Here is a 23,574-nt window from a genome sequence, read left to right on the forward strand (position 1 = left end):
TTTATTCCTATTCTCTCTAAATCTGAGCTCTCTTGGATAACTAAAATAAGACTGCCTTCTTGTGATGTGCTCATATACATGAGCTAGTTGTCTGAAGGTCATTATGAAAGGCGACTCCTCTTCCCAGTTGAATCTTTGTTTTGTTGCTTTTTTTCCTGGAGACTGGTTGCTATCTAAACACAAAATATATGTTGCATGTTGATTAATGTAAACACGCAAATGTTATTGAAGTTTGCAGTGTATGTGATAGATGTCTGGGGTTCAAATGTAGAATGCTTGACTTAAATAGATTTGATCTAGAATATTCAGATGCACACAAACTAAGATACACCAAGTATAAGCTATTTACATCCATGACACTCTTGCCTTCCAGCCATTAATTACATTTACAAGTGTAACTTACAGGAATGGAGAGGGCTGAACAACTATAAAAAATAGATTCTTTCATATTGCATAACTTAGTTTTTTGAAGAAAACTTGATTAATACTTATAATCATATTCTATTGAATGGAAAGAACCAGATGAAATGCTTGAAAGGGATAAAATTGGAAAATGTAATTTCACACATGATGTTTCCAAAATCATTGGCAATTAATAATTTTAAATTATGGAGTTTTATTTTTGTTCTATTTTATATGAAATTTTATTTAATTTTATATTTCTAAAATAACTAATAATTTTATAGGTATATTTTAGAATTTACATAATTTAGTAGAAAATTATTTATTGTTTTTATAATTTATTATAATTACTTTTTAAATGTCTTTTAAGAGCATGTTGGCCCTTGAATACAAGTCAATTCTTTTGTTCTTAAGTGCTTTGTTGAAATTAATATTGGGTCCTATAGAAGCATAGGTAGGTGACACTTCCAACCTACACTCTCCCTGAGGGGAAAGAGCTGGTTTCTAGTTTGGTTTGTATTTTCCAGATGTTATTGAGATATATCCAAATAATTTGGATCCATTTGGATTACCAAAATAAAACAAATATTTTAACACATTCTGGAATAAATTACTTTTCTAGTTTTATTCTATTTAGGTATAGAGATTTTTTTTATCAAAAAAGAATGTGAGAGAATATATATAATTATTATTCATCAATTAAAAATAAGATGCAGAAAAGAAGGAAATAAAAGGGAGAGAGAAACGACAGAAGAACACTAAACACGCTTGGCCTGAAATCAATGCTCTAAAGCTGAAAGTGACCTAAATATGGCTTTATAGAATCAAGAAGAGGAAATAAACTTTATTTTAAAGGGAGGAACTATAGATCAGTGACTTCCGCTTTTCCCCAATTTCTTACTCATAGTATTCTGCCATAAATAACGAAATTTAGAGGTTAAAATCCTAGCTTTTTGACAACCTAGATGACCACATAAGCTCAGTGGTAAAGCCTCATTATGTACTGCAAATTTAGCATCCTAATCTCCAAAGCTGTAAAAGACGCCAAAATTTGTCACAAACATTATTCTTGGACTATATCAACCCTTTAGAGATGGGCTAAGCCAGCCTTTTTCAGTTTCTTCTGATAACCTTATGAAGAGTTAAATGAGTTCACAAATAAGGATGACATTCAACTATATATGATGCATACAGGGCTAAAAATATTGATGAAAAAATTATGTATATTTTTGCATAACTATGAACATGCATAGATCTACATTTCAGCCACCTATATTGATAGTATCATCCTGATCTTTTCAGGATATGACTAACCACCTCCTATTGCAATTTTCTAGTTGACTTTTATATTTCTGAATGTAGGTCCTTCAAAGATATTAAAAACTATTCTCGTTTTTTGTCGCTTTCTGGAGGTAAAAATCTTGCCAGCTAGTTTTGTTGATAATGTAATCAAGCAGTTCACGGGGTCTCAGTGTTCTTACAGACACTTTTTTTTTTAATCTTGTACTTTTAGAGAAACAAGAGGTAATTATAAGGATACTGTGAATAACAAAGTGAAAGAAAAGATTCAAGTTTCATGTTCTGTTTCATTTGTTTTGAGTGAATCCCTTGGTTTCCCTGTGGTGCTGAAATCTTTTCATCACCTAAATGCATGAGTTTTGGTAAAATTTACTAATACGTATCCATAGATAGAGACTATGAGAGTAAGCCTTTCGAGAGGAACAATATAAATAGCTTTTATAGTTCTGTTAACGAAAAAGCATCGGGAAGGATTTGCCAGAGAGCTAAATCTAGATGACTTGCATCAATATTTGATTAGATACATTAGCTGGTCTAACTCTCAAATGATCAGAATAAACATGATTATGTCTCAAAAACATGGTATTAAGGCATTGTTGTACTTGGAGTATGCATGTGTGAGTGTGTGCAATGGTTTCATTACCTACAGAATAATGAAGTGTTTCTTCCTGACTGAAAAAGACCATCATAACTTCAGTTGATGTGCTACATTGGAAATAGCTTTAGAATTCCAAGTTTGAATTAGGCTTGGTGTTCAATCTCAGTCTATGAATTATAGATTACAGATAGCAAATGACTATTGAGATTTTTGGTTCAAGAAAAATCAAAGAGCAAAATTAGAAATAATTTTAAAATTTGAAATCTGTCTTTTAAAAGTTTGATGGATTAGCAATTATATGCCACATAATTACAATGTCTGCAGAGAAGTTGAACTTAAAATGAATAGGAAAACAAACAAAAAATTGTGTGTTCCTGAGAGATGCTTGCAAGTCTCAGAAGCACACATTTTTGACAACCAAAAATGGACAGATTTCATTTATTTCATTTGTTCATATATGCTGTTTGGATGTTTGAGTTGTTTTCTCTTTCTATTAAAAGCCAAATTTCCTTCCTAGTTGAAATCATATCAAACTATTGATGTGGATTCAATGTTATTTAATTGGTATGTGGAAACATAACAATGACAGCATTAATTATTAAGTTTTGGTATTCAACAACTTTGAGTAAATCAGAATGATGCTCACTTGCTAAGTTTAAGAATATCTGAATATTTTATAACAGCACATTTTTTGGCCTAATTGGTACTTCAGAACAATAAATAATAAAAGAATTAACTTCTATAATAAAATATATATTAGATGTTATAATTCATATAAAATATGTATATGTATATATGTATAAAATATATATAGACTTATATACATATGTATATATAATGTACCCATGTATACATAACCTAATAGTTTGACCTTAGAAAATAGAGTGAGCACTTACACACACAACACACAGACACACACACACACACACACACACACAGAAAGACACTACACATTTATAAAAGATCAAAGAAATTCTCAGTTAAAGTAGTAAATGTCCATTGCTGCTAACTTTTGTTTAACTCTGCATTTATGATCATTGTCAAGGACTATCACAAGTTTGATGTAGTTTGGGAAACATTTAGCAACTCAGCTATAATGAGCTGGGTACGAGTCTTCGTAGTTAAGAGCAACACTAGGTCTTCATCAGGGATAGAGTGAATAAAAAGATTTATGTTCAAACCACATGTTTTAAACATTCCTGCTAAGTGCTAGTTTGCTCTTTGGTGTTTAGCCTGAAATTTAAAGCACTAAGGATTAAAAGGATTACAACATAATCTTAAATAATCCTAAATGTCATTTACAGAGAGATAGCTGTAATAACTAAATAAAACCATGTTCAAGGATGGCAGCATTGTCAGGCAGCCTCCGTAACACAAACGGGGCTACTGTCACCTTCTGTTTCCTGGCTGGGCACATTAGGCAGTTACAGTCTCTCAACAGGAAGTTCAACTGAGAAAATGACTGCAAAATACAAGTTGTTTTTTTTTTTTAACTGTTAATATCTTGTTTCAGAGTTGAAGGGAATTTTTCACTTAGGTTTTGTTTTTTCCTTTGAACACAAACCTTTCTGAGTATTTTGGAAAGTCTAGGGAAAGGAAGTTCATGACATGGCTATAAAATAGACAGCTGAGACATCTCTAAAAACTTCCCCAACCTCCAAGGAGATACCCCTTGATTAAATATATGAGCATCCCAAAGTACTATAATTATTTACATGTCATTAATTTTAGTACTTAAATATTCTTTACTTAAATATTCCATCATCCAAATTAATTTTGTTTCCCCAGAGAAAGTATATAGACACAATCTATATCCCATACTGCCTTCTACATATTAAACCAGAAAACTGAACACTTTCTAGCTGAGTAAGTTGTTACTACTAAGGCTAGAGTTGCATTCCTTTAGGGAAACAAAACAAATTCACTTTTGTCAAAAAAAAATTTTAGGGAATTGTATCTACAGTATAGGCCTTCTAACTCCAAACTTTCTAGGATGTAAATAGGGAGTAAAGATTAAGATAACTATCTGTTTCCTGGGTCTTTTTCATTACAAATTATAAGACAGCATTATTTATTTAAAATAATTAAATCATTTTTACTCAAAAAATTTATTTTTTCTCAGAGCCAGAAGTGACTAGGCTTCAGTTTTCCTGAGTTTCCTTTAAAATAAAGTTTTAAAACCATACGTTGGGCTCGTCTATAGATTACATGCTTTCAGTAAGGTAATTCTACCAATAAATATATCATGGCTGATTAGGAATATATCAGTTGCCTGCTTGTGCTTGAAAGGCATAAAAAATTAAATGACTTAAGAAGATGAAAGTCTGTTTTCCTCCCCCCAACCCCCACCAATTTATAACCTCAACAAATATCATGGTTATATTTCCTGGATTTGAGATTCTTTTTCAATAAATTAAAAAATAGATCTCAGGAGACAGATTCTATCCCTAAAAGTAAACCTCAAAATAGATTTGTCATTATTTATATTACTTTTCTGACTTTGGATGGAGTCTTCTGACTATAATGTGTATTAAATATTTTTATGTAATATTCTCCATGGATATACATTACATTTAAACATAATTTGATCTTTCTAATCTGAATATGTCTTAGCTTAAAATGTTTAAGTACTACTTAAGTTTATTAATGTGAAGATAATTTAATAACATCTTTAAAAACATAATTTTAAGCCAAAAGAAAAAAACTACTGGTATTTTGCTTTTATCCATTTCCTTGTGTTGCAAGTGGTGGTTTAAAATAAATCTGAGCTTTTATGAATTTTCTCTTTCACTTTTCAGTGCTTGTAGTTAGACAAAATGCAAAAGGATAATTCTTCACATTCATACATGCGTTAGATTTCCAGTAAAGCTGGTTTCACTTTAGAGAATTACTCAAAGTATCTTAAAAGATGCGACATTAAAAATAAACCAGAGTAAGAGAAGCATTAATGTCTAATACGGTTGTTTTTTCCTCTACAACTTGTCCCCAGTCATTTTCTCTACCTTTTAGATATTCATCCATCATTCAGAAGGTGCAGTGGAGAGAACCTGTGAGTCTTGGGACGTGTGTTCCAGTTTGCACTATGTCAGTTGTAACTTTATGTAGAACACAGGGCAGGATCCCTCCTCCAAGGTTGTCACACCAAGGAAATATGAGATGACAGTCCTCATCTCACCTGCTCATTTGTGTTAATGCTAAAATGAAGCAATCCTGTATGTTGTGTGTTTGAAAGCAATTACAAAGGAGTGATTTTAATATAAATACAGCAGGCTTTCATTATTCATCTACTAACCACATTATCTCACAATGTTTTGAGGGAAATTCCAGATATGGATTTTGGAAGAATCGGGTTGAGGGAAGTAAATATCTGTGAAATGCAACTCAGAATTTCTGCTCTACTTCTGGTCTTTCTGCTGCCTTCTGAACTTAATAGATGGATATTTAATACACCATGTGAAAATCTTTTCATTCTTTGTGTAACTAAGAATATAGATCCTTAAACTTAAATTACTTTTAATGTTGTATTCTTACAGTGTCATTAACGTAATATCCAATCAATATAAGCTAATCAATGACATATTCAAATTAACACTTTTTTTAAAAAAGCATATCACCTTGAAAACCCTACCAAGCTGTTAATAGAAACTTGCAAAAGGTAACTTAGAGACACGGGTAGCAACTATGCCCCAAGTAAGCGAGGTACAATAGTGACACTTATTATTCCCCTACTGAGGTATCAGTACAATACTGTTTTTTCTGATTGAAAAGAAAGAGATATTTTATTTGTATGATTTTTAGCTTTATTTTTGTTAATGGGGTTATACAGATTTTGTATAAAGGGAGGCATGTAAGTTTATAATTAGAGATTTGATTTAGAAATGTGAAGTCAGGAGTATATAAAAATTGAGTGCAAATGATAGGATCTGGGGACAGGAAATAAAATTGATCATAATAATCTAGATGAGACCAAAAGAGCTTGTTTGCTTTGACTGATGAAAAGAGACACAAACATGAATGTGGATGGAAAGTACTTTCTGCAAATGAAGAACATGCCTATTGGTTCAGATAATGTGACTTGGGAACCACTGTCTTTTTGCAGGTTTAATTTTATAAGAAATAATAAACCTTTTTAAAGTATATTCTAGATATCTAGAATTAAGATATATAAACGAAGTATATTGTTAAGGAAAACAATACAAACTTTATGTTGCCTGGTGACTTTGTGAAGCTCACTAGTCAAAGCCTTAGACACCAAGGATGTATGCTTATTTGCACACTTTCATTGTTTCACTACTAAAGGGCATGATGCTGCCTTATTGTATTCATTCTTTTTGAACTATCAAAGCAGCATGGAACTGGATGACAGTAAAGTTTGAAAATGGTAGTATTAGTACATTTTGGTCCCCAGTTAGCAAAGGGAACTAAGATTTTGAGCTTCCAAAATAACATAAATCAAAATAATTGTCAACTTGGTTTCTTCTGTTTCTAACATTTTAGCAGAAGAATTGGGTGCATGTGACCTAATGAACTTAGACAACTGGACAGCTCACTTCACATTGCCTTGAGTAGCTGGCTATGAGAGCTCAAAGATACGAGTTGTGAAGTTGGAATAAATTCTGCATTTTAGTCTGATAGCAGGCTAAATGCACAATGCTGTTCTTCATTTACCAACATCATATCATGAATACCCTCTTCTCGTGGAACATATTCTGTATCCTGATGTTTTGGTAGAGCTAGTATGATGGTCTCTGTGCCGTCCATGGGCTCCTGTGGCTCACAGCGTAGTTTCTCTGTATTCCCAAAACCAGAATGAGGCTAACTGAGCCACATGGGGAGCAAACCTGAGACTTGACATGATGGACTCCAACTTGGGCAAAAGAAAGCACTGCTACTGGGGAATTTTATGGAGTCAAAGTAGAATTAACAAGTGTATTGTTTTTCTACTTGTCATTTTAATCACATTTATAAAGTATAAAAAATATTATATTGATGCTAGTAAGACAATATTCAAGCCAAGGGATCCTTTTTCACATCTGTTTCAATATTTATATATATATATATTTTAAAGAGAGCAGCCATGTTTATTTCATGCTGTGTATGATTTTTTTTTTTTATAGCAAACAGGCCTATTCCAGAAAAAGGAACAATTTAATCCCTAAAGCTGGTACATAATAGATGGGGCCAGTAAATGGTATCACATTTTACAGCTTGTCCATAAGGATGACACAGGGTGAAATAAAATTGAGTGCTTTTGGATAGCATAGGATCACTGGCAGATAAATAGATGATGCTATTCAGTTTTTAGAAACATAAGGTAATGAGGCTGGATCTGAAAGCAGGAGGAAAAAAAATAATATATATGTGTGTGTGTGTATATATATATATATATATATATATATATAATTTCACAGTGTTTATATGCCACAAGCCACTGAGCAGGAGGAAAATCTGGGCAATGGGGGCAAAGCTGAAACCTCAGAGCAATGTTTAAAGCCATGTAAGAAAATGACACAGCAAGCATCCATAAACAAAGGCTTGAAATGAACAGAAAAAAAAAATAGGAAGTTTAAGATGAAAGGAAAATGCCCATACTCATACATAACTGGAAAGGCCACTTATGGCATCCATGCATACAGTCTTTCAATGTAAGAGTTAAACATGCTACTAAAAATTTAGTAGAAAAAAATATTCGAAAGCAAGGACATAAAACACTGCAAGGCAGTTAAGGATTCTTGGTATTTGAAGAGGGGAGGAGACTGCTCTTTTATCTTAACAAAACAGGATGTTGAGAGATGGCCCAAGTGAAACAATGAAATGAAATAGCTGGTGCTGGGGAGAAATCAGGAAGGAAGCTGTATGAACTCTTTTCGGATAACACAAATGGGTACGAGGTAACCTAACCAAGGAAGAGGCGTGCACACATGGAGGGTTAACATGCATTTCTTTTTAGTAGAGAGCTATTAGATTCTTGACCTTAGCACGTCAGTTTACCTAACATTGCATTTCCAGTACTGGGAGAAATTCTAGCAGTCTCACTTTCTCTGTGAAGGAGTGCAAACCAAAAAAATTACAGTGGAAAAATTAACAAATTGCTGAAACACCTCAGAAACAGAAAGGAATACCAATACTGATGATTCCCTTCCCAAGAAACTTAGAAAGACCATGATTGGTGTTTTTTGTTTGTTTGTTTTTTTGAAGCTGAATTTAAGCAATGCCTCATTTTCTAAATTCCCATGCCCTTGATCAAGTAAAAGACAAGCTTCTGATATTTGAGATCTGTGATAGATTTGAAATCAATTCATGGAAAGGGAGGTTATGAACATACTCTTTGATTTTTGTAGGATGCACTGATGAGGGCGGCAGAAAATTATGTGCAACCCTTCTCTTTTGACAGCTATACTGGAACATTTACAACCACAGATGTTATTTGTCCATCAGAAAGGAAAATATTTGTTTCAAGCTACAGGCATTTCTACCACAGTATCAAAATGAAATTCAACCGTAATTTAATGTTTAATGCATATGAAAATAAATATTTGGAGGGGGCAAATACTAGAAAACAATTGAACCCCACAAAATATAACTAGCAATATGGAAAAAAAAATGCTGGCTTCATTATGAGCAAATTTGTCCTTTAACTAAAGTAAGGATTGTTCTATTATTAACATAGGAAATCTTAGATGGACTGCACAGAATGCTGCATTATTCATAAAAGCATTGCTGCCATCTGGTGGCTACTTGGCATTTCAACACTGACTTCTCTGATTTGATTTGACTGGGTGCTCTTGGGAGGTATTTAAAGAAGAGCTTTAAGTGGTAAAATATAAACGTGGACATCCTCTGGCCCTACATGTCATTCATCTGATGGCGGTCTTTTCTCCCGGTCTTGTTGTGGATTGGAGGATTCAGAAGAGGAAATTAGATACTTGGATATCTTTTGTCCTGAACGTGAAAGTGTATTTTACATGGCTTATCTGAGGAAGTTACTCTTGGCTGTTGTTGACTGATTAATTTTATCGACATTCATTTCTGTTGGCAAATAAATAAGTATGTACCCAAATATTAAGAAGATTTATTGAATCTAAAGATATGCCATTTTGCTTAAATAAGAATATATATGAGATGATTTAATCCCTCATTTGGATCCAAGCATGAATTTTTTTTAAGTTATCACTCACTGAATTTGACTTTAGAAATAATATAATTTAGAATGTCAAAAAAGAAAATGTATAGAGCTTCATAAAGCTCAAACTTTTTTCCCATTCATTCAATTGTTATATTAAAATGGTCAGATTGTTAATGACTCAGAAACTGGTAATCTTTCTTCATGGATTTACAAATTAAAGGGCAAATATTCAGTTCACATTGCACTTTTTGTTGAAAATAAAATAGTTAAAATTTAAGAAGTCTTGATGATTCTCAAGCATCTCAAGCATCTCAAGCATTCTCAAGTTAATTCTCAAGTATTAACTCATTCTTAACCAGAACCAATTAGAATTAGGATATCTCTGCAATTTTAGTACGGTTTTAAGTTTCTAATAATTGTTAAAATTCTCCTTGTATGTAGTGAAAACCTTGACCCTTTAAATGGCTATTTATATAGATCACAAGTCTTTGAAGATTATAGTAGATAATGAGTTAAAATTGCCCCAGGAGGAAAGCTGAAGTTTTCTTCTGAATTCTCAGGGATGGTATTTAATAGTTAATATTCAGTTTCTAGTGAATATTTCCCTGTATCATTAAACTGCCTTCTGATTTAGTAAAAGTCAGATAACAAAGAACCATTACACTAAATCTGGAGAATTGTATATTGAATGAATATTATCCTTTACAAGAAAATGTGGAAATGCCTGTGTTGCAAGTAAGACTTCTGGGTTTTATTTTTAAATTTGTGGGTAAGATTTTCAATCTTTGAATACCTCCTTGATATTCCCTTTGTTACTAGCTATTTCTAACACTTAAAATAATTCCCTCTTCAAAATATGTAATTTGGCTTATGGAAGAACGCTGTTCATCTTCTCTGGGAAAATGGCTCCATTCCCCATCCTTCCTCTGTTCTCTATTCTACCCACATTTAGGAAGAGGATGTGAACAACAACAACAATAAAACCTTGCAAAGAAAGTAAAATCAATAATGATTATGTCCCTGTCTCTTTCATCTGTAAGTATAAAATTTCAAGTAAATTATTCTCCTAATAGACTTGGATACAATCCTGTGGTGGTTTCTAATGGCTCCATAATAGAGATAGTAAACCTTGTAGCTATAGTCAGGATGCCCCAGGTTTTAGTCATAAGTTGCTAATGTTTGTTTCAATAACATTTGCTCTTTGGCAGCTTTTACAGCTACTTAACACTAAATTCCCATTTAGTCAGGAGGATCATTCATATACTGTAATGAATGATGTCACCTTAAATCCTTTAGCATATAATTGCTGGATGTTACATTTTATAGTGGGTATTTGATGGTGTATTTGTTTATGCTAAATTTCATGATAGTGATAGCTGTATCTTGGAGGAATTACCCTTTTTTTTTTTTTTTTTTTTTTTTTTTGAGACAGCATCTTACTCTGTCACCCAGGCTGGAGTGGAGTGCAGTGGCACTGTGTTGACTCACTGCAGCCTTTGTCTCCTGGGTTCAAGCAATTCTCCTTCCTCACCTTTCCTGTAGCTAGGATTATAGGCGCCCACCACCACACCCTGCTAATTTTTTAAAATAGCTTTAGTAGAGACAGGGTTTCACCATGTTGGCCAGGCTTGTCTTGAACTCCTGACTTCAGGTGATCTGCCCACCTTGACCTCCCAAAGTGCTTGGATTACAGGCATGAACCACTGCACCTGGCTGACTCTTTTCTTTCTTAGAAATATAATTTCAAGTCTTTTTAAGCAAATTGTTTTTTTATATTTGCCTTCTGGTGTAGGCTAGGTTCCCATGAAAGCAAAACTTGAGACTAGGAATTGTGTACAAGCAGTTTATTTGATTGCAATTAAGAACTAGCAGGAGTGAAATGGAAGGAAGAAAAGCCAATGCAGAACCCATCATTGAGTTAGTCACAGGGTGGCTAGGACACTTGTCAAAACTTTCCACCCAAGGATAGACAAGATGAAGCACATTTTTCATTAGCTTCTGAGCCTTTGGTTTCTGGTTGCCTCTGGGAGGGGATAATATCTTTAGATCTTGAGTTTCAGGCTATTCATGGGTAGGTGTGTCAAGAAGGCTCTTTCAGGTTTCCTACTCTGCAGAACCAGAAAACATCCACAGCAGAAAGTAAAAGATGTGTCGTGCATGCTGAGGCAAGATGTAGTCAGTACGAAGGAGATGAAGTTCACCAAGAACTGTTGCACCAGCTGCAGCTGCAGTCACACCCACATAGCTAAGAGGATGTGAGGCCAGGCACAGGAAGAACCTGATGCAATTTACCCCTTGCAATATTCAAATTTACTAATATCTCACATTAAATCTAATCTGTTGCCAAGTCTTCAAGATGGTGACTGGCCTCAATCTCTACAAAAGAGCTAATAAAAGAGTTTTTGTTGGGGAGAAAAAAAAGCTAAATTCCTCCACCGCAACTGTGTAGGAGGCTGTATTTGTTTTTTGTTTGTTTTGAGTCGAAGTCTCACTCTATCACCGAGACTGGAGTGCAGTGGCATGATCTCAGTTCACTGCAACCTCTGCCACCCAGAGTCAAGTGATTCTGCTGCCTCAGCCTCCTGTGTAGCTGGGATTACAAGCACCTACCACCATGCCTGGCTAATTTTTGTGTTTTTAGCAAAGACAGAGTTTCACCATCTTGGTCAGGCTGGTCTTGAGCTCCTGACCTTGTGATCCACCCACCTCGGCATCCCAAAGTGCTGGGATTACAGGTGTGAGCCACCACACCGGGCCATGAGGCCATTTGATATTTATTTGAGATTTGATATTTATCATCTACCACCTTCACTCATTCTAGATTTTCCTCATCCTCAGCCAGGAAGGCTAACTAGTCGTTTTTGTTTGCCTGATGGAGTCAATCAAATCTTCATATATGAGGGATCTGAACGTTTGAATTTTTTACATTGCCATGCCCTGTTCACTGTAGTTGACAGTTCACTGCTCTCACCAGGCCTAGAAGCACAACAGGACATCTCAGTGAATCATCTGACTTCCAGATTCATTCTTCCTTCTTCCCTTGTGCATACACAACCTTATTTTCTCATTATAATTAGGGTCAGTTATCTCCATGAATATAGGAGCTATTTTAGTTGTTTGCTGGTACCCATCTTGAGTATCCATAGTTATCATGCAGTGGTCTTAGCTTTAAGTTCATGATACTTACTAATCACTGTTAGAAGCAGAACTCTCCTGTATCCCAAGAATAAGAATCTCTAATCCAGCAGAGCCAAAGTTGCAAAACCCAGAAGCATAAATGCTACAGATAGGTTACTACATGGGCTACTCTTCCACCTATTGGTCCTTAGACCCATATATTGCAGCTACTGGAGATACCACGTAATGTAACATCATGTATTGATTGTGTGCCACGCATTGATTCAGTGAATATACTGTATCTTGGAATACTGAAGCCCTCCAAAACAGGATCTTGTCTCTAAACTACTACCTAAGCAGATGCTTTAAGAGGCCACTTCATTATCAGATCAGGTTGATTGCTTCCAAGTGATATGTCATTTAGTAAAAACGGCAGATCTTAAGATCACATGCCTGGTGTTGCATTTCCCTCATTTCCTTGATGAGAGGCAACATCATGAATGGCCCCACAATGCTAATTAAGCATTCTTAAAGACCTGGAATCGTGGGGCAGGCAGACACACCATAAACAGAGAAAGCAAGCCCATAGAGTTAATATCAATTCCAGAGAGAATGAATCACTCTTCCCCCAAGGATAGAAGGGGTCTGATGTCAGTTTGCTGTCAAGCACCTGGTTTGTCCTGAGGGCTTAGTATCTGCCTGTGCTGCTGGAAGATCATGTAATCAACAGTGGTAGGTAACGTTGAAGAGAAAGAGCCATGATGTTGACTATGTGTAGCATCTCCATCTCTGCCACATGGCCTCTCTACTCATGGGCCTATTGTGCATGTTCTAAGCAACTAAAGAGAGGCTAGAGAACTAATTAGTCATCTGGTACACTGGCTTAAGATGAGACAAGGGTCTGCATGCTCTGGACACACTCTTACAGACCTCTTGTTTCTCATCTTTGACTGTCTCTTTCCGGGCCTCTGAACATCAAAAAGTCACCCTCCACTGACTGGAAATCAGTCTATATTCTAACCTTATGCCACCCTCCTCTCCAGTTTGCTGCTTGCATCTTTGCCCTATGGGAGGATTTCTCTTCGCCACAGTTTAATAAAATGACCCAGTGGGTCTATTGTGCAGCTGCAGTCCTTTTAGTCTTGTGTGTGTGTGCTCACCAATATCTTGAACTAACCCATCCATGAATCAGGCTTGAGTTTTTTGTTTTGTTTTGTTTTTTCATCCTTTATTAGCTGGCCTCAAGCATGTCCACGAAGCCTTGGGGTGAACTCAGGGAGAGGCACCAGTGTTAACAGTGACAAGTAAAATGGGAATTTGAACCATCCGTTCATGGAAATTTCTTAAGCCCTCTAGACCTGTTTGGGCCAAATTCTGAATATAGCATTTCAGTCCGTGGATTGTTGCCCACTCTATGATTCAGTGAGTTTGAAAATACCCAGGTCATCATGAGAAGCTGAAGTCATAGATTTGTCTGATGTCTTATAACTAGATTTTTCTTCTCTATTCTGACCCTGAAATAGGAGAGGGGCTACTTTTCATTTGTGAAGGGTATTTCTGCTGTGGAAGGTAAGGCCTTCCTCCAGAATCTTAAAAACTTTAGTTGTGAGAGTGTTAGTATAACTTACCACACATTTCACAGTAATATTATATTCTACTTTCTCACTAAATTTCCTGAGTCATATGACCCAAGAGTCAAGGAGCTCATATGACAGCTTGGACCTGCTGAAGGCATTGATAGTTATGAATAGCCGCCCTGGTGTATAAATAACATTCAGAAATACTCCTATTGTCCAATGTACTAACTTACCTAGTAATGACAGTCCAGGACTTGTGGTCATATCACCATATGACAATATCTGAGTGGGGCTTGGATTCCTGATTGTCTGCAAATAAATAGCAGTAGTTTTAAAACCACTAAATATTGGGCTAGTTTGTTACAGAGCAGTAGCTAATTGATACAAATAATATGCCTGCAGATATAATAGTATGATTTTTACAAGAAATGGTGACATATTTAAAAGTCAAGTTCAGCTGTATAAAGGGCCTTTAAAAAGGTAATGAGACCACAGTTGTTGGTGTTAGCTTCTAATAATTAATTACCTAGCACTAGCTCCTGATAGGCTTGTAGAGAACATGCAGGTGGTGGCATTTCATCTGGTCATGTAGCTTTTCTATTACTCAGATTGTTTATAGAAATAGCTGCCTAACAAAGTTAACTTCCAGGAAGGATGCCAGGTTACACGGAATCATACCGCAGTCTTAGAATCACATTGGGCTTTCACCCAAAGTTTTTGCAACATTAGGTGGAGGCAATATAATTTGGCTTGAAAAGTTACAAGGGAAAAAATTTCAGAAAATGCTCATAGAACAGGGTGTTCAGGGTCTTTAAGACTATCTTTCTTGGCCTCTTGAAAATCCGAGAAAATTGTTTATCTGTGTTTCTGTGTATGTGTGTGTGTTTTAAAATAGTATGAACCAAGAGAATCCAGAGTTGTCACAGATCATTCATTATTAGGCCAACAACTGTAGACGTTCTAACCCCAAAATTGAGCTGTAAGACATAAGAGCAGATAGAGCTACAGTTGGAAAATCTAAACATAGCCTAAAAGTTTTGGCACTTTAAGAGCTTCTGGGGGAAAGAAAAGAAATTTGATTTCTGTGCTGCTGATGGAAAAGCTCAAAAATGAGTGGAGAAAATTGTATTTGACATATTTTTATTGCAAATATTTTGCTATTTGTTTCTAAGAGTCGAAATGACCTTGCATACTAAAAATCATTAGTTTAGAAAAAAAAATGAAGACCATGTTGTTTTGCATTTGGAATTAAGTATTCCAATAATTTATTTAATTTAAAAAATGTACACATTGAAAGTGTTATTGTTTCTGAGGGTTTTCATAAAATATTCCAGACCAGTGATATTTATCTGGGTAAGGTGAACATGCAATTCCCAGAGTTGCTTTCGTTAATTTTTAGGTTTTATTCCTTCCTGAAATATGTAAACAAGGTTTAACTTATTTCTTTCTGAATTTTTCTAACATAATTAGACCAAAGATAAGCATAGTGTATTCATGTTAAAGCTTCATAATGTTAAGTCTGTTCTGTCTTGGATTGAAAATTTATTTGAATTCCTTCAATTAAATTCAAATTTAAAATTTCAATAAAACATATTATTTCTAAATCTATTTTAGGTTTACTTCAGGAATAGAAACTGATGAAAAACAAGGGGTAAAATTATTCAGTTACATCAAACCCTAGGTGTTAAGTTATTTTTTTTCATAGTTATTTTAGAAACTGTGTGTTCAGTTATTACTTTTTCATAGTACTGAGTAGAGCTCCAGAAACTTGGAAAAGTCAGTTTTCAAAAATGTCTAATTTATGATTAGGAAATTGAATAACATTCAAGTATTTCCCATTGTTTCCCACTATATCCCTTGTTCCACATTTATTTTAAATAAATTTTCTCACTCCATATAAAATGCCATTTTGATAATACTATCAATTTATCTTCTAAAGTCAAGCAAAATTACTATTTTTTCAACGTTATACAACTCAAACTATGGTGAAAATTTCAGTGATAGAGAAAAGTAGCTGAAATATATTTCCAGTACAAGCTCTGAAAAAGTAACTAAGACTTGGATTATGTAGTGTGCTTACTTGCTATTGGTGAATACTATTTTGCTAGGACCCAAAACAGGGTAGACTAAAGGTGGTTGGGAGTTGTCATTGTAAGAAAGTAGATTGCTTTTACAAAAGATATACTTTGCAAACGATATGTATCTATGATTGTTATGTTTCTTATTTTGTTCATTTAGCATATTACTTTGTTAAATTAACTTATTAAAAATGAACACTTCTGAGATAATTTTCTGTTTTAATGGATCCAATCAGACTCAGAGGCAAAAAGATAGAGAGGTCTCTCCTTAAATTATTTTGTATAGAGTTTCCATTGTATGGACAAAATTCTTACATGTTGTTTCATAAACTTTGCTCAGGATTGGCCCTTGTTTCTAAATAAATAAAAGATAAATAAAAATAAATTAATGAAGAAAACGTTAACAGGACAATACAAAAGACCAAGTATGATTAGAGTTTTGATTTATCATAGTTCCATGTATAGCCCCTGTATCCACCAAAATAGGCTAAATTATGCTTTGGGAACAAATTTCTGTTGTTCAGCTCCGTACTGTCTTCATTCTGGGATCCAGGTTGATGGAATAGTCTCTTTCTGGAAGAGACAAGCAACATGTTTGCCTTTAAAGCTCTTACCTGAAAGTGGCATATGTCATGTCTGTCTTCATTTCATGGGACTAAGGAAGTCACAGAGCCAACAAAGCACAAATGCATAATCCCGCCATATGTACAGTGACGGCAGGAAGAAGCACTAGTTGGCAAAGTAAAGAATAGTAGACCCTACCACGGTCCCTACACAACTAAATATTCAGATCACCTGCTCAATCTAAATAAAGTTTTGTCATGGTGGTTGTTGCTGTTTAAATGGGGTAAAATTTCATCAAGCCATCCCAGAGATAAAAGCACATTTGACATCATTTACTGAGTACTTGTAATTGATGGTAACATAATGACTCATTTGAAAGAACCATTCAGCTCCTTCGATAAACCCTGCTGAGTGTCAAGTTATTCAACAACATATGTCAACCTACATACCGATTCATACCTAATTTTAAAATTAGTTCAGAAGTGTTGGGAATATGGAAAATTTGCATCAATAATTATTTAAGTCTAAGGCAGGTACATGAATTATAGGAGCTTAAGGTCAAAGAATTCAGGGTGAAAAAAGTATTTTCTGAAGGTGACAAAAATCAGGTAAGGATTGGAAAGTATTTGCTTTCAGTAATTGAAATACATTAATAGGTTTATTCCTTTTTCAAATAGTAAATGAATATATGTTATACGTTATCAAATGAATTGGTGTTCTATTCACAGATACTTGTATACCATCTTTAAAGATATACAGGGCATGCATATCCTATATAATTTTTTTTTTAGTGTTTGGAAATGCTCCACTGAGAAGATATGCTGTTGGGCATCTTTGTTATTGAAATAACAATTATTTTCTGGTATACAAATATCTGGCACAAAAGATTATTATTTTCTCTAGCTAGTTTTATGAAATATATCCATGTGGGGATTTATACTAAAGTGATAATATTAGAAGGGATGGCAGATAGAATGACGGTTGTTAATTTAATTTGCTTAATAGAAAGAAAACCCCACATTTTGTTTGAGGAAAAAAGCCATCTGTATATTCAGAATGAGGCATAAACCTCATTTTTAATGCTCTAGATTTGTTACAGCAAGTAAAAACTACTTTAATTTTAGCAAAAGTACCAAGTAGTGTCAGTGAAAAATGATTGCAATTCAACTCTATGTATGTAACTATCATGGCAAACTAATTTTATAGAGTGTAGTTTTTTTACTTTGAAGACATTGGTGTTAAATCCCGTTTCTCTAATGTAGAGCACATTGGTTTAAAACAAACAAAAAGGCCCTCAAACAACAGTCCCAGGAAACCAAGTTGCAATTAGCTGCCACTCTTGGGAAATATTCTAGTATATGTGGCTGGCACTTGAAAAATTTACACCTTCTGAGGAAAAGCAGAAAACTTCTGTCAAACAATTAAACTGATTGGAATTCCCAAGAATATAAAAAACCAAAATGAGTCTTAGGTTAGAAAAGAATGGGAAATAGTTCTGTATATGGCTGCAGATTGGAACAGAACAAGTAAAATATTTTTTGCACCTTGTACAAATCATTTTTTTCTTTAGAACAAATAGGCAAGTAAAAAAAAAACTGATAGTACTAGTTTATTTCTTTAAATTACACATGTTTAGAGTTTGAAAATATAATTAGTTAAATTACCTCAAAATAGCAATACAATAAATAGTTGTTAATAGTATTTTTGGATAAATGAGATGGTTGTTGAATCTATGTATGAATACACGTTAAACAACCAAACTGATTAAAGGTAAAATGTGGATATATTACTGTTAAAGAATGTAGAAGATATCAAGATGAGAACAAATACTCAAAGTAAGATAGAAGAAGAAATTGATACTTCTAAGATTTAATTAGGATACACTCTTACAACATTATTTAAAAGAAAACTAGTGCAATGGAAAGGGAAGACCATATTACATCTGCCTTTCCTAAGTAAATATATTCTAAAGTGTTATAAAAACTTAGAACATCTTAGATTCTCAAGGAAATAAAATGTTTTCTTGTTTAAAAGGCTGTATGTTTGGTAGATATCTTGAAGAAAAAGAAAAGACTATGGTTTGCATGTTTCCTATGCCAAATATTTCTGTGCCAACATCTTCAAGTATGTGTTCATTATGTTCAAATTCTCTAATTTATATGGAAATTAAAAGCTTATTAAAGCAATGCTTCTCAAACTTTTCCATTAATAAATCTCTAAAGAGAGAATAAAATACTTTGAAAAGTCTGGAAAAGGGTCAGAGATAAAGATATAGATTTAGGGATCTTCAGAATTTAGATGATATTTAACATATGAGCTTGAATTTTTGCCATTAAAGCTGTAATTTTTGTCACATATAAAATAAATGAGTCTTATACAAGGCATGATCCTTACAATCAAGTTGCTCTTCAGTTCCTAAATTTCACTATCATAGTGATTTTATTGTATTTTTTTTAAAGTACTTCTTTTCAGCTGATGGCAGAGACTCTTGATCTCTGAATTAATATCTCCTTCATGAGTCTTCCTTCATTAGTAAGATGAAGAATGAATTCTCTTTTACCCAATTAGACTCTCTTCATTTTTCATGAAGACAAAGAACAAAATACTGAATTTTAAAACTCTGACTTGGTTATGCATATACACCTTCTAACTGGAAAAAGTGTTACAAATCACTTCCTTTCAAGTTATAAATTTGTTAAAAGTTTTTTTTTTAAGTCAAGCTATTTTTAAAATATGTATTATTTTTACTATTTCTTTGATTATACTGAGAAAATCAAGAGGAAAATTGTTTAAAACAAAATCATTCTTAGTGATATATTGGCCACAGGTGTTTGCTACCAATCCTGCAAACATACCTGTTAATTGATAAATTTATACATCCCATTACATGCAAGTATCAGAATCTTTTTTTTACAGAAGTTTTCTACAATGAAGTGTACATGTTTTGTTGGTGGTTTATGAGAAAGTATTTCCATATTAAAATATTAATCTGTGTTATATATTCTTAACCAACTACATATTTTTTATAAAACTTCATTTGATTTTAACTGTGCTTAAAATGTTGCTACACCGTAGTCTTCAATCTTGTAGACCTTTCTATTTTGCTTTTAATATGATCTTCTTGGTATTTACACTTAAAATTTTTACCCATCTTGAAATCAGTAGCTTTTCACCTATATTGCCTATTTTTGAAAGAACTTCAATATTGTTTTAGCATTTAGCCTTTTGACCCACTGGTGATATTTAATATGTTCGTAATTTACTTTGCTGTATAGTATGAAGTAACTCAAGTACTTTGAACATTCAATACCATATGGTAATTAATGAATTACTCCTCTATTGTTTTGTGATGCTTATTTGTAATTACGTATTACCTTCCTTTTAAATACGTGTATTTCAGAGACATTGATTTTATTTCTTTGATATTGACACAGCATTACTGTTTTAATTATTTAAAACATATAACTTATTATAACTACTAGAAAGTCAAATCTCCTGGTCAACTTTTTCTTTCCCAAATTATCTCAATAATGCTCTACATCTTCAGACTGTTAGTATGGTATGAAAACAACCTGATTTTGGCCTTTGTAAGTAACCTGTTTTGCACTTGCGTTTATATCTTTATTCAGAAAATTTTAGAAAACCATATTTATCAATATTCAAAATACTTTAATGTATACTTAAAAATATTTGAGGTCAACAAGTTATTTGTATTAATGTTTATATCACTGATGATAACTTTATGTTATGTTTTTTCATCTTCAGGAATTCTAGCTTTCGGTCCAATGGTCACTCTCTATTTTTCATATGTACCATTTCTATCTCAAAATTTCCATCTGTCTCTTTTTTTCTGTATTAGAAATTGAAGTCTCTCCTTTCCATTGTCAGTACAATTTTATGCAATATTATGCTCTTTTCTGTCTCTAATAAAGATTTTCATTCTGCTACTGTATGTAGATTTCTCCTGCATTGATTCTTTACCTTCTTCAACAGTATGTACATTCCACCAGGTATTAACCCTTAAAAAAGTAAATCTTCCATTTCTGGCAGTATCAATGACAACTGTTCTGTTACTGATACGTCAACACAGATACATTCCTAAAGGTTCTATTTATTGTAATAAATCTACCTTTCCTTTACCCAGATATACATTTTCTCTGTATCTTTCAAGGATTTGTTCTCTTCTTCTAATTTGTAGACTCCTTTTCTAGGATCCAGGTTGGTATATATGTTTTTTATAGGTTTTTATACTTTCAAATCTACTTGAGTACTGACAAACTCTCTCATCCTAAAGATGAAGGAAAATCGATGTGTCAAATATCATGTTCCATCTTCTGCTCATTAAAAGAAGATGGATTTATTTCAAGAATTAAATTGAAATGTATTTTAATTTTAAATAGTTTGTAGAATTTCAAACAGTTTGTAGTTCTTTTTTTACTTGAATGTGGGCATGAATCTATAATTCCCTAGAAGAATGAACTATGTCTTATGTTCTTTTAAATCGTCAGTCATTGTTGATTTTACACATCAAGCGAAATCTATCCTATTCTCATGCTGCTTCCTTAGAAGCTGATGGTGGTGGTAGGTGAAGAAGGTGGGATAAAAAGGGATGTGAATCGTCCTCGTGGCCTCAGAAAATAGCTCACACATGGTAGGCTGATGACTGTGAGGCTTTGCAGTGAGCAGGGCCGGTCAGAACGTATTTGGGAGGAGAGGTAACAGGGACTTTCTTAATATCCATACTTTTTCTACTGTATTTTAGTTAAAAGTTCTAGAAATGGGATAGGCATGGTTGCTCATGCCTGTAATCCCAGCATTTTGGGAGGCTGAGGTGGGCAGATACTTGAGGTCAGGAGCTCGAAACCACCCTGGCCAACACAACAAAACCCCATCTGTATTTAAAAAGAAAAAATTGCCAGGCGTGGCACCCGTAATCCCAGCTACACAGCAGGCTGAGGGGGAAGAATTGCTTGAACCCGGGAAGCGGAGATTGCAGTGAGCTGAGATTGCATCACTGCCTTCCAGCCTGGGCAACAGAGCAAGACTCCATCTCAAAAAAAATAAAAACAAGGTCTAGAAATGCATTAGCTGCTTATCTCAATCCAGGTGACCTGTAAAGTATTTAGGGATTATTATGTCCTCTCTCTTTGAGAGAACCACCAATTGATACTCTCGATTTTCAGTACTAAGGCCTGATCTGTTGTTTTCATGAGGGTTTCAATAGAAAAATATTAATCAAATAGGTAATTAACTACCAAATGATTCAGAACATTGCTTTTTAGTTGTCCGTGTGTTTTAAATTTAACCGTATACAATTTTTTTTTTATTTTTTTTATTTTTGGCATTGTGATCTCCAAGTTTGACAATAGAAAAGTAACGGTGTCAATATAGACTATTTTATTTTATGTTTTCAAGTACTTTATCTCTTTTTGCTGGTTTATCCTTTCATTGTTCTTGTGTGTCTGTTTAATAAATGGTTTTAAAATTAAAGATTAGTTTAAATAAATTATTTACACTTTTCTACATCATTACTCTACTGCTATTTGTGAGCATATTATTTTAAAACGTTTCTGCTTAAAATATTGCTGCACTAATATCCTCATTTTTAAATTATCGACATCCAAAAGTGAAAGAAATTAGGTGGGAACACTTTCATTTAATAAAACAGTTAAAAAAGAATGCAACAATTTCTAGTAGGAACTAACACATATTTTTAAATTATTTGATGATGATGTTTGGTAATAATTACAGATACTTCTCACCTTTTGATGGGTTGATTTCATGACAAACCCATTGTAAGCTGAAAATATCTTAAGTTAAAGATGCATTTAATACCCCCAGTCAACCTATCATAAAGTCAAAAAGTCATACCATCGTAAGACAGAGAATATCTGTACTAAACAGTTTTAGAGTATAAAACATTATACCTTAACTCTAGTTAATAATAAGTGTATGAACAGGCCACTTACTAGTTTGATGAAATATGTTAAAAATAAAAAAATCATAATGCACGTCTTTATGCTGTATGTTGTTTGACATTTTAAAAAATATTAAATATGTCAATGTGGGCTAATATTTGTACAGTTTTTTAGTTTTATAAACTTCTGCTAATCTTTGTAAATTAATTTTTAACTTATTTTAAATGCTAGTCATTTCTAAACATTTCATTTCCATATTTTATTCCTATAAAATTTCATCCAGTTAGTAATTTTCTATTTATTGCTAATTTATTTCCTGATGAATCCAAAGATTATTGAACATAGTCTGGCTCATAGAAGGAGTTCAAATTTTTTTAATGAATAAATATATTTTGTACTTTTTTTTCCTGGAATTCTAACAACTCTTCTGTTACATTATTACTAGGAAAATATCTGAATTTTATACATGAACGTTCCAGAAAAGTATGGCTTTCTGCATTCAGTGGCCATCCATTTTATTGTAATCACTACTTATCCTTTAAGATTTTTAAGTAAAATATCCTGTGCGTCTTGTTACCTTTGTCATTTAGATGGCCTCATTAAGTACTCTGTTATATAAACATAAATAAATTAGATAGCAAAAACTTTTTGCAGCTTAGAGGAAAAGTGGCAAATGTGTCTGTCTGTTCCTTGTTATCTGTGCCTTAGTGACTTATCTAAGTCCTGGCTGTCTTTAAAGTCCAGAATTTTAGGAATACAAAGCTGTCTTTAATAACTAGTTTGTTTCCATAGAGAAAAAAAACCCAAAGCTCTTCATTAATTTTCATTGTTACATTAGAACTAGCTTTTCTCTGGTCTTCTCATCTGCACTTCATTAAGTCACATTCTGTGGCAT

The 23,574-nt window shown here is 33.5% G+C and overlaps 1 protein-coding gene across 6 annotated transcripts in view; it reads left to right on the forward strand.

The window, feature by feature from the left end:
- Positions 1-23,574, forward strand: part of ARHGAP15 (Rho GTPase activating protein 15) — a 637,215-nt gene that overhangs the window by 125,473 nt on the left and 488,168 nt on the right. The window contains exon 2 of one of the 6 annotated variants that reach the window (XM_032286216.1): positions 10,378-10,460. The exons of 4 other annotated variants lie outside the window; for them this stretch is intronic. In XM_032286216.1, the coding sequence (XP_032142107.1) occupies positions 10,434-10,460 (27 nt within the window). In that variant the 5' untranslated portion in view covers positions 10,378-10,433. Of the gene's footprint in view, positions 1-63; positions 10,461-23,574 lie in introns of those variants that run through there. One more of the 6 variants, XM_032286215.1, reaches the window with a different exon arrangement.

The sequence above is a fragment of the Sapajus apella genome, unplaced genomic scaffold, assembly GCF_009761245.1.
Source record: "Sapajus apella isolate SASKATOON/1434 unplaced genomic scaffold, GSC_monkey_1.0 scaffold18, whole genome shotgun sequence".
Taxonomy (NCBI): Eukaryota; Metazoa; Chordata; class Mammalia; order Primates; family Cebidae; genus Sapajus; species Sapajus apella.